Source organism: Dermochelys coriacea, chromosome 5 (assembly GCF_009764565.3).
Source record: "Dermochelys coriacea isolate rDerCor1 chromosome 5, rDerCor1.pri.v4, whole genome shotgun sequence".
NCBI lineage: Eukaryota > Metazoa > Chordata > Testudines > Dermochelyidae > Dermochelys > Dermochelys coriacea.
In genome coordinates, this window is record NC_050072.1 from 112,011,156 (window position 1) to 112,024,092 (window position 12,937).

Sequence of the window (12,937 nt, forward strand, 5' to 3'; positions counted from 1 at the left end):
TGCCTACTTGAAATCCATTGTCTTTACTTTGATGGTCTCTCTCCTACCCTTCCTCAGAATCATGAAACTACCAATTCATGATCACTTTCACCCAAGCTGCCTTCCACTTTCAAATTGTCAGCCAGTTCCTCCCTATTTGTCAATATCAAATCTAAAACAGTCTCTCCCCTAGTAGCTTTCTCCATCTTCTGAAATAAGGCAGAGAAAGTGCTGAAAAAGTGCCTATATCGGTATTAATAATTAGTTTTTATGCACTGCTTTTCATCTGTAGATCTCAAAGCACTTTACACAAATGTCATGATTCCCATTTTACAGATGTTAAGCTGAGACACAGAGAGGTTAAATGGTTTGCCTAAGGTCCAAAGAAACCCTATGAAGAAACATGGAAGAAAGTTAAAGAGGGTAATAAGCACTGAAACTGAATTTAAGTCTAACAATAGTTTGAAGTGTGCTTGTTAATTAACAGAGAATTATGCTTGCTATAATATACAAAGAAGAAGCCAAGTTTTGCATTGTGCATACAATTGTGCACCATTGAACTCTATTACACATTATATTATGGAAAGTGATTTAGCGTGACAGAGAACACTTTTGAACTGAAGAAATAATACAAAGATTAGATGAACTCTGTGGTTCTAGGTATCCTATTAAAGTAAATGTCTCCTGCAGACATCAGTGTAGATTTTGACTCTCTTGGTACTAAAGAATTAAGTACAGGTTGATCAGAAAGCTGTCAATGCTGTAACTGGAGGTCCAGTTATTTTATAAGTCGTGTCATTAAAGGTCAATTGATAGATGTTCTGCTTTTGAAAATTAAGTGTTGTATAGATATTTTACAGGAATGTGTGATAAATATTAAATATTGTGTATATAATTTCTAGGGTTTAGAAGGAAATTGGCAAGTAAAATAAATGAAAGTAGAAAGCTCATTATATAAAATAAAATGAGCTGAACACAAGTGTTAACTGCTGTCCTTCTAGTCATGCTTTCCTGTTTATTGCTTGCTTTGCACAGGAAGGAGTTGCAGGAGCTGCAGAATCTTTACAAACAAAACACAGAACATACAGCACAGCAGGCAGAGCTGATTCAGCAGCTTCAGGCTCTCAATATGGATACGCAAAAAGTACTGAGAAATCAGGAAGATGCTCACACAGCTGAAACTGTATCATATCAAAAAGTATGCAGCTTTTCTCTATCACAAAACCTATGCATTGAAACCTACTTGTGAGTACTGCCAATAACTATCAATATGCAGCATCTTGGATAATAGAGTATCCCTGTTTAAAGCACCATGTGGTATTGCACGCTTGTGTTTGCTACTTTGTGATGGAAGATGGAGTGGAAGGTTCTTTTGGGCCCAGTTATACCTACTGAAGAGGAATGCCCACTGCTTCTATAAGGACTGTATGCTCTAGCACTAAACATGTAGAATTTAATGGTACATGGGAAAAAGTCCTGATAGATTGCAAAGCATAGCAGCCAATTTTTACAGTTTGCTTTGCCTATCTTTGTTTCTCTTCCTCTCCCATTCATGGGAAGTGGAGGTTTAAGTTTATAATACCTATTATTAGTTGATTAGTTGGAGAATTCATGTGTAAATTTGATACTCTTGTCAATCTCAAACAATTTTTTTTTGCCAAAGGGACAAAATTTGAAAACCTGTTGCAAAAAAAATCATCTGCAAAGCTATATATATATATATATATATATATATACATATATATATATATATATATATATATATTATAATAAAATATGATTTCATAGCTTTACTAAGTACTGTGAATGTTGACAGCCACTTAGAGAAATTTCTCATATAGGCACCATCTTGAATTTAAAGCTTTTTGGCTTTAACATAATGATGTAAACATGGCTTTACGTTTACACAAAAGACAGAAAACATGCTTCTTTGTCTTTAATAAATGTAGAAAAGGAAGAAGACCTAAGTATTATACAGAACATTTATGTACCTGGAACGTTTTTATTTTTCAAGACTACTGACCAACACTCTTTTCAAACAACATTAATTCTCTTCAGCTTTTTACCTGTGAAGCTTGTTATAAAATTGTGACGCTCAGAAGATTAACAAACTAAACTAGGTGGTGGATATCTAAGGGTATGCTGGGTTGTATCATATCTAAGTATATCATGGCAATCACAGGTACAGAGTGTTGCTGTTACTGGAAAAGTGTATTGAGCACTACTCATCATGAATAAAAGTTCTTAGTAATATGAATTGCATACAGATAAACTTTGGGTGCTCTATATCACAAGATCGTGGTCCTTTTCTCTTGGGTCAGCACTGAAGTGGCCTAGAAAAGCTGCAGAGTATGTTATGTAAGAAATCACCAGTGGAACACATGAGAAGTTCTGCTTGCATCTGGCAAGACACGGTGAATGGCAGCAACCCTTTGCTTACTTTTTAGCATGTATACTAGATTTTGCTTTATCCTTCTTCCTCTCTTACCCTCCAAATTGCTTTTCTTCAGCCTTTTCTCTCTTCTGTGCCATTCTTCTGCACCTCTGCCATCACTCCTGACTGGTCTCTCACTGACATCAAGCATCTCATTTGAGTGGTTCCTTTGATGAGACACTCCAAAAATTGGTGCAGCTCTGTTTTCAAGGAAAAAATATTGACACAGTTATAGGTGACAAGGACCTCTTCAACAGCTGTGTCTCAGAGCTTAGGCTAGGTCTATACTAGTAACTTTTCCCGGTATAGTAATGTCTATGTGAGATAGGAGTGTGATTTTTTTTTTTAAATGACCTTTCTATACTGGCAAGATCCCTAGTATAGACAAAGTTATACTGGCATAACTGCTTTTCCTGGTGTAGCTTCGTTACCTTGGGGAGTTTGTATAAGCTATGCCAAGAAAAACACTTTTTTGCCAGTATAAGCTGCACCTACACTTGGATGGTTTGCCAGTATGCCAATCTATAGCTATACTGGCAAATCTCTTGTAGTGAGACTCATATTATTTTCAAGAGGCTGACTGACCCTTCTCAAGCAGTGCCTCTCAGCAGGAGGTGAGAAAAGAAAAAAGAGCAATATAGCGGTGCACAGACAATCCAGGAAGTTTTTGGAAAGTGTAGGGGACAATTTCCTGGTGCAAGTGCTGGAGGAACCAACTAGGGGCAGAGCTCTTCTTGACCTGCTGCTCACAAACCGGGAAGAATTAGTAGGGGAAGCAAAAGTGGATGGGAACCTGGGAGGCAGTGACCATGAGATGGTCGAGTTCAGGATCCTGACACAAGGAAGAAAGGAGAGAAGCAGAATACGGATCCTGGACTTCAGAAAAGCAGACTTTGACTCCCTCAGGGAACTGATGGGCAGGACCCCTTGGGAGAATAACATGAGGGGGAAAGGAATCCAGGAGAGCTGGCTGTATTTTAAAGAATTCTTATTGAGGTTACAGGGACAAACCATCCCGATGTGTAGAAAGAATAGCAAATATGGCAGGCGACCAGCTTGGCTTAACAGCGAAATCCTTGCTGATCTTAAACACAAAAAAGAAGCTCACAAGAAGTGGAAGATTAGACAAATGACCAGGGAAGAGTATAAAAATACGGCTCAGGCATGCAGGAGTGAAATCAGGAAGGCCAAATCACACCTGGAGTTGCAGCTAGCAAGAGATTTTAAGAGTAACAAGAAGGGTTTCTTCAGGTATGTTAGCAACAAGAGGAAAGTCAAAGAAAGTGTGGGCCCCTTACTGAATGATGGAGGCAACCTAGTGACAGAGGATATGGAAAAAGCTAATGTACTCAATGCTTTTTTTGCCTCCATCTTCACAAACAAGGTCAGCTCCCAGACTACTGCACTGGGCAGCACAGCATGGGGAGGAGGTGACCAGCCCTCTGCGGAGAAAGAAGTGGTTCAGGACTATTTAGAAAAGCTGTACGAGCACAAGTCCATGGGGCCGGATGCGCTGCATGCGAGAGTGCTAAAGGAATTGGCGGATGTGATTGAGGAGCCATTGGCCATTATCTTTGAAAACTCATGGTGATCGGGGGGAGGTCCTGGACGACTGGAAAAAGGCTAATGTAGTGCCCATCTCTTAAAAAAGGGAAGAAAGAGTATCCTGGAAACTACAGGCCAGTAAGCCTCACCTCAGTCCCTGGAAAAATGATGGAGCAGGTCCTCAAGGAATCAATTCTGAAGCACCTAGAGGAGAGGAAAGTCATCAGGAACAGTCAGCATGGATTCACCAAGGGCAAGTCATGCCTGACTAATCTAATTGTCTTCTGTGATGAGATAACTGGCTCTGTGGATGAAGGGAAAGTAGTGGACGTGTTGTTCCTTAACTTTAGCAAAGCTTTTGACACGGTCTCCCACAGTATTCTTGCCAGCAAGTTAAAGAAGTATGGGCTGGATGAATGGACAATAAGGTGGATAGAAAGCTGGCTAGATTGTCGGGCTCAACGGGTAGTGATCAATGGCTCCATGTCTAGTTGGCAGCCAGTATCAAGAGGAGTGCCCCAAAGGTTGGTCCTCGGGCCGGTTTTATTCAGTATCTTCATTAATGATCTGGAGGATGGCGTAGATTGCACCCTCAGCAAGTTTGCAGATGACACTAAACTGGGGGGGAGAGGTAGATACGCTGGAAGGTAGGAATAGGATACAGAGGGCCCTAGACAAACTAGAGGATTGGGCCAAAAGAAATCTGATGAGGTTCAACAAGGACAAGTGCAGAGTCCTGCACTTAGGATGGAAGAATCCCATGCACCGCTTCAGACTAGGGACTGAATGGCTCAGCAGCAGTTCTGCAGAAAAGGACCTAGGGGTTACAGTGGACGAGAAGCTGGATATGAGTCAACAGTGTGCCGTTGTTGCCAAGAAGGCCAATGGCATTTTGGGATGTATAAGTAGGGGCATTGCCCGCAGATTGAGGGACATGATAGTTCCCCTCTATTTGACATTGTTGAGGCCTCATCTGGAGTACTGTGTCCAGTTTTGGGCCCCACACTACAAGAAGGATGTGGAAAAATTGGAAAGAGTCCAGCAGAGGGCAACAAAAATGATTAGGGGACTGGAACACGTGACTTATGAGGAGAGGTTGAGGGAACTGGGATTGTTTAATCTGCAGAAGAGAAGAATGAGGGGGAATTTGATAGCTGCTTTCAACTACCTGAAAGGGGGTTCCAAAGAGGATGGTTCTAGACTGTTCTCAGTGGTAGTAGATGACAGAAAGAGGAGTAATGGTCTCAAGTCGCAGAGTGGTAGGTTTAGGTTGGATATTAGGACAAACTTTTTCACTAGGAGGGTGGTGAAACACTGAAATGTGTTACCTAGGGAGATGGTGGAATCTCCTTCCTTAGAAGTTTTTAAGGTCAGGCTTGAGAAAGCCCTGACTGGGATGATTTAGTTGGGGATTGGTCCTGCTTTGAGCAGAGGGTTGGATTAGATGACCTCCTGAGGTCCCTTCCAACCCTGATATTCTGTGATTCTAAGACTGCTGCACTGGCCGACAGGCAGCTTGAGATTACAGAGAACAAAGGTAATGCCCTTTTTGGGATCAGTTATTCTTCTTGGAGTGCTTTCTCATGTCGATTCCATTCTAAGTGTGTGTGCACCCATGTGCGCGCTCGTCAGAGATTTTTGCCTTCACACTACCCATAGGGTCGGCTGTGGCGCTCTCTGGAGTGCCGTGCTCATGCCGTGGTATATCATGCACCGCCGGCCCTATGCCCTCTCAGCACCTTCTTACCGCCCGTGGTGGTCAGTCGGAGCACCTTTCTTACCTAGCAAGAGCTAGCGGTTTCTCCTTTTGAATTTTGTGTCTTAGAGTCTTTGTACATAGTTTGCATATAGTAGTGTTAAGTAGCTGTTAACTAGTTGTTAATTGTTAGTTAATAGTTAGGGTCCCAGCAGGACTTTTCCCCAGGCAGGGAATGCCCCACTCTCCTGGGTTTAAGCCCTGCTCAGATTGCAACAGGCCTATGCCTGTGAGTGACCCCCATAACAGCTGCCTTAAGTGCTTGGGGAGTCGCACGTTAATGAGCAGTCCCGGAGCTGCAAAAACCTTTGGCCCAAAAAGAGCAGGACATCCGCCTCAGGGCTCTCCTGATGGAGTCTGCTTCCGCCCGGTTTCCAAGCCATTCAGACAGGTTACATCAAGCGCCTTGGCCTCCGTGCGCAGTGTACCGCCGGCACCTGGCTCCTCCCAGCACCGTTCACCATCACTAGTGCCAAAGAGGAAGGCCAAGAAGCACTCCCCGGCACCAAGCAAGAAGGCCCACGGGGCATCTACCAAGGGACCTGGGCCTGCCTGCCAGGCTACTCCAGAGCCATGTGATTGTGCCTCCCTGATTGGGGCTCTCAGCTCCCTTAAAGGTCTGCCACTGACTCCTGGGAATGGTATGGGACCCACACCCCTGCCTGCACTGTTGTCATCCCAGGCTTCTCAGGAGCAGAAAGTACAGGTTTCCACCTGCTCCGATGTTGACCCTGGTGCTGCAGGACCCAGCTAAGGCTCCCCAAGAGGGCAAGCCTGCCATTAAGACCCCTCGTGACAGGGGAACACCATAGCTCACCGGACAGAAGACAACGATCTTCTCCACCACATCGAGGATCCCGGAGCACCTCCAAGATGCATTGTTGGTTGGCCAGGCTGTTGCCTTGGCACTACTCACCAGCATGGGGTCGACACCCCCTGTACTATTCCTGGCACTACTCATTTTCTCACCGTTTGTCCTCCAGGCCAGTTCAGCCCATCGCCCAGGTCCCATCGGCGTGATGGGACACCGGAGCCCGCTCCCTTGTCTGCAGCACGTATTGACAGCACGGCCAGTGGCCAATGCAGTGGCCATATTGGAGCATGTGGCGTGTACCAGTTGTGACTATGCCCCCTTTGCAGCACTCCTTGATGGCCGTGTCAGAGCATTGGTCGGCAGTCCCACCAGCATTGGGCCCGATACTGGAAGCCCGTTACAAGGTCGGGGAAAGGAACCTGTGCCCACTGTGACATTGCACTCTATATGATTTTCTGAAAATATGCTAATGAGTGTAAATATAATGTACCTGGAATATGCTTCATGCAAAAGGTCTCTTGTAAAGTATCATTACAAAGCTTAGCATGGTGTCAAGTATCAGGGGTTAGCTGTGTTAGTCTGTATCCACAAAAACAACAAGGAGTCCGGTGGCACCTTAAAGACTAACAGATTTATTTGGGCATAAGCTTTCATGGGTAAAAAAACCGCTTCTTCAGATGTATGGAGTGAAAATTACAGATGCAGGCATTATATGGAGAGAAAGGAGTTACCTCACGAGTGGAGAACCAGTGTTGACGGCCAATTCGATCAGGGTGGATGTAGTCCACTCCCACTAATAGAATTGGCTGGCTTATTACAAAAGCAGCTTTGCCTCTCCTGGAATTGATACCTCCTCATCTATTATTGGGAGTGGGCTGCTATGAGGTGGTAAAGGTGCTCCTGTTAGTGATCGTGACGGCGCATGCAACGAGGACACAAGTGTCATCGGCCGCCTTCCTGGGCCAGTGCCGATCCAAGAAATATGTTGGGACGCTACCTGGTCGTCCGTCCACATGTTTGCATCGCATTATGCGCTGACTCTACAGGGTCGAGACAATGCTGGCTTCAGCAGAACTGTGCTGCAAGCCAAAAGCAAGACTGTGAACTCTGAACCCACCTCCGTTGATACTGCTTGTGAGTCACCTTGAATGAAATTGACATGAGCAAGGAGTCAAAGAAGAAAAAATGGTTTTCTACCTTTCGTAACTTTTGTTCTTCGAGATGTGTTGTTCATATCCATTGCAGTACCCGCCCTCCTACCCCTCTGTCGGAGTTGTCGGTAAGAAGGAACTGAGAGGGCATAAGGCTGGCGGTGCCTGATATAACATGGCATGAGCATGACACTCAAGGGGGCTCCACAGCCAGCCCTACAGATACTACTAAAGTAAAAATCTCCGACGACCGCACGCGCCTGGAATGAAGTGGACGCGAGCAACACATCTCCAAGAACAACTGTTACAAAAGATGGGTAACTGTTTTTTCTGTTTAGTACTGAATTGATGACACCTGCTCCACCTCAACTCATAGGAATCCCTTAACTGAGCTACCCCAGAGGTTTTTTTAAATGAATATTCTTGGAACATTGGGGAGTGAGGCTGGCATCTTAACCCAGTTAAACACAGACTATCCCAACTGACCACTAACTGGCAAGTAAGACACTATTTAAATTGCAGAGAAACACAAAAGCCATTTAAACATCATGTACCTGGAAATCTCCTCTTTTTGTCTTCTTCTTGCAAGCTAAAATCGTAACACCCATGCAGTTAAACTATTAGATGGCTCCTATTTTGAGATCTGATCCATCTTTTAGTGTATGTGACAAACTGGGGTGAACATATTTACCTTTTATTTTAGGAAATTGTTCTATTAAATACCTAACTTCAGTATTTCTGTTACTGCTTTTTAACATGAGAGAGACAAAGCTGGTGTAGTCTATTTAAAAATAAGGGATGCTTTACTGCAGCACTTTCTAAAGTCTAATAAATGTCCTGAAATAGGTTGTTCAATGAGCTATGTGAAGCAACCAAAGGTAACTAAGTGTCCTGAAGTTTCTAAGGCAATATGTACTTACCCTCTTTAAGTCCTAACGTGTACACTTCTATTGAGGTTACAAGAAGCCTTGGTGACCCTAGTAACTTGAAAAAAGATGCAATCCTCTGTATACTCCTAAAGCTCAAAGGCACAGTATTCCAGAAGCACATGCATTGTGTTTGTGTCCCTGGATTAATAATATGCTGGCTGCAAAAGCTAGATAAGGACTTGTCAGCTATTCTGTAGACAAATTCACAGAGGAATATTTTTCTACTTTTCCAAATGGCATTGAGCCTATCAGTGTGTACATCCTATGATATATTGTCCCTTACAGCAAGATCAATGACCTCTGTGTTAATGGTCAGATAGGCGCTATGTGCTATAGCTTAGGCAGTGTGGTTGGCTGTGGTTTATTTTACTAGTCTACCATTTGAGAAGAACTGCTCTTTGCACTGGTATTAATGTGCATTAGGAAACGGTTGAGTCAAAGAAATTACTTGTCTGACAAATCAGACATAATGGATAGCCATAAGTCCCATCACAAACCTGTAGTGGACAGGCATAAGTCCATCACAAATTCCCTTTCAGGCCTTGCTTTAGTGAGACTGTGGCAAAGTGAGAAGACATTTAAAGATCATTGGTCTATTTTATCAAGATGCACTGACTTCCTGAAATCAGGTTAGGATTTGCAATACCTGTACCTCTTCCCTTGATTCCACTCACATTTTTAAGGATGCCATGTCCTGCAAATGTCCTCCTTCAGATTAGAGGATTTAAGAAAAGACATTGATATCTATTTCATATTGTGACTATAGTTCTAGTTCTCAAAGTAAGCAATATTTTTCTAAAATGTGTTCCATCTGTTTTATTAGTCCCAATTGCTCAGGGGACTTCATTCCTGTGCTGGATTTAATGGGAGTCTATAGATTTGTCCTCACCAATCATTTCAAGGTGGAAAGACTTCAATCAATACTAAGGATAATAAGACAAGAAGAGATTCTGAGCTCCTTAACGGTCTTATCAGAGTTTTCTGAAATTTACAGTTTAAGCCTTTTGTTTCCATAATGCAGAAATTCCCTTCGGTGCGGTTTTGCTTTTCAGTCTCTTCATTAATCATACTTACTGTACATCTCATAGATGTCAGTGGCGTAGAGGAAGCAGTGTTTGCCATCAAATGGGGACCAGGTTTGAATTCTGGAATTGGATCCTAGTCTCTTAAAGCAGCAGAGAGTGGGAGCACTGTGCATGGTGGTACACATTCCTTCTTAAGAATGGTATGGTCAGAAGCTGCATTGGCTTTGAAGAAAGCATAGTGCCATTCTCCCTTTATACTGGATTGATACAAGTTTATATTCCATATATAAGAAAGGAAGTATGGAATAATGCCTAATCTGTTTTGGGATATATCTTTAGTTCAGGTGATTTGGCTCATTTTATGCCCAAAGTACCCTTTGTCCATCATTCTGTTGCCCTGTTAAGTTTGTGGAGATTTGTAGCCTCCTTCAAGCCTAAAAACAAGTAACCAGGCTGTTACAGATTGGCTCTGAGTTCAGTTTCTCCGCTTGAGCCTCCCAATGTGATTGTCCAAGCTAACCATTATGAAACCCAGTTAAGGTAGTTTTAAACAAGAGTATTTTATTGGAAATTTTACAGAAATAGAGAGAAATTCAACAAATATAAATTAAGAATAAAAATAAACACACCTAGTTGGACATTACAGAGCACATTGTTAGACTAAATGTAGTTACAAAATCTTGCAGTTTGATTTGCCTGACATTGTTTGTTTGTTTTTTGTAACTGTTTTGACTAATGGTTCTTGCTCTCAGCAGAAGTACATGGATTTTAATCAGTATATCCATTTACAAATTTCAAATGCACGTTTGCTCCCTTTAGGAACTGATAGCCGTCTTTCATTCCCTCTTTCACATATGTAATAATCAGCCAACCTTAACAATTCTCCAAATATAGTAACATTAATTGGGCTGTCCCTCCCATCTGAGTTTGCAAGATTAATAACAACTGTTGGTGTTTACTTCCCCTGTACCAAAAGTAAAAATTCTGTTACAAACTCTCAAGAATATTGCAGCATTATACAGGATCATAGGTTAAATACAAAAAAGTTCTGTAACCAGGCACAGCTAGCTATCTTAAGGTACGACCCCACCAGTGAGTCTCAGAGCTGGGTCAACTGACTCAGGCTCTGGGGCTTATGCTATGGGGCTAAAAGTAGCCGTGTAGACGTTTGGGCTCAGCCCGAACCTGAACATCTATGCTGCTATTTTTAGCTCTGTAGTGCAAGCCCGACTCTGAGATTTGCTGTTGTGGGTCTGTTTTTGCAGTGTACATGTACCCTCAGAGAGCTTTTGAAAACAGGAGGTGCAGGTTAAGTTGTGGTACTCATTGTTCTGACCCTAAATTTCAGGACCTCCTTATATTCTTCATGCTTGAAAAGACCCTAGGCTACAATTTTCAACATGTGTCTTATTTTAGTAAGTGGCTTGATTTTGAAAATTGCTGAGTGGGATCTGTTGGATGCTCAGCATGTTACAAATCTGATCACTCATCCAGGTACCTAAATTTGAATTCAGGAACCTATCTTTCAGCACCCATGTTTGAAAATCTTGGTCCTAGTGTATGTGACAGTGGAATGGTATTTTATACCACAGAAAGTTATGCCTGATGGGAATTCTACGATGCTGAGGACACTAAGTGCTGGAGGAGAGAAGTGTGTCTGCAAAAAGGGAGAAAAATCACAGGAGCAAGTATATTTAAATATTTCTATGAGGACAGCTACTTAATTTGATCAGATTCAGAACTATAAGTTGTAGACTTCAGTTACCTTTTTTTAATGCAGTGAGCTCATTGAGTGATAATGCATATGAAAAGGAACACCTGATCCAATGTGGCATATTACAATATTTTAGAACAGTGGTTCTCAACCCTGGGATACACAGAGGTCTATCAGGGGATACTCAACTCATCTAGATCAATGTGAGGATTGCAGGATGGGCTTAGGGGGTCGCAAGTGCAGGGCTGGTGTTAGGGGATGGCAAGCAGGGCAACTGCCTGAGTTCCCATGCCACAGGAGGCTCCAGAAAGCTAAGTTACGTGCTTCAGCCCCAGGCAGCAGGCTCAGGCTTCAGACAAGGCTCACAAGTGAAAAACAGGCTCAAGTATTGCACTGAAATGTAAGTACAATATTTATGTTCCAATTGATTTATTTTATAATTACATGGTAAAAATAAGAAGATAAGCAATTTTTCAGTAATTGTATGCTGTGATACTTTTGTGTTTTTTACATCTAATTTTGTAAGCAAATAGTTTTTAAGTGAGGTGAAACTTGTGGTACGCAAGGCAAATCAGACTCCTGAAAGGAATACGGTAGTCTGGAAAGCTTGAGAGCCACTGATCTACACAGCATCAGGTCAGCTATTTCTTGTTCTGACAAGGAATCACCTATTCAACAGCAGGCTTCTTACCCCTTAAGTTGCTCAGCTGGGTGTAGATACATTCATCTATATTTTTTATATAATTCATCATTACTCAGGGGATCTAGATTTCTTGCCCTGAACAGTGGAAAACCAGAGAAGCGTTCAGTATGCTCTTTGAGGAATATCAATCTTAGCTGTTAATGTAGACCAGGGGTCGGCAACCTGCGGCATGCATGCCGATTTTTAGTGGCACTCTGCTGCCAGCCAGGGTCCCAGCCGCCCGCCCAGCTAAGGCCGCTGACGGTCTGGGGTTATGTCTGCTGGCCCCTCTAGCGGAATGAGCGGGGCTGGCAGCTGCGGCCCCATGGGCAGCAGACGGAATCCCAGACCAGCAGCGGGCTGAGCTGCTCAGCCCGCTGCTGGTCTGGGGTTCCAGCCACCGGCCCCGTTAGCCGGGGTTCCAGCCGCCGGCATTGCTCAGCCCGCTGCCAGCCTGGGGTTCTGTCGGAGGGCCCCTGTAAATGTAAAATTTATTACTAGCATGCAAAACCTTAAATTAATGAAGACTTGGCACACCACTTCTCAAAGTTTGCCAACCCCTGATGTAGACAAACTTTAATAACTCACAATGCAAGCATAACAGAATTAATACATTACTAATGAGTGCAGTACGTTAAGTGTATTCCATAAACAAGATGATAAAAACCCAGCACAAAACTACCATTTCATCAAGCTAGGTTGTACAAAACTCTGATATGATCAAGGAACATTGAAGAGCTATACTGGAGACAGAGAAATATTTGAATACTCCTGTTTTGTCGACCTTGCTGGGAGCCTGTTTCTCAGGACAAACTGTCTTAACTGCAAATGACTGTACCAAATTGACTAGATTCTTCATTCCACCTTCCTATTTGATTTCCTACAAGGAAGGAACATCATCCAAAATG

At 42.9% G+C, this 12,937-nt stretch overlaps 1 protein-coding gene across 5 annotated transcripts in view; it reads left to right on the forward strand.

Moving 5' to 3' along the window:
* The window catches only part of CNTLN (centlein), a 283,198-nt gene that overhangs the window by 104,696 nt on the left and 165,565 nt on the right, over positions 1-12,937 (forward strand). For all 5 annotated transcript variants that reach the window (XM_038402595.2, XM_043515178.1, XM_043515179.1 and 2 more), the window contains exon 7: positions 1,015-1,177. In XM_038402595.2, coding sequence (XP_038258523.1) covers positions 1,015-1,177 — 163 coding nt within the window. The remainder of the gene's footprint in view (positions 1-1,014; positions 1,178-12,937) is intronic.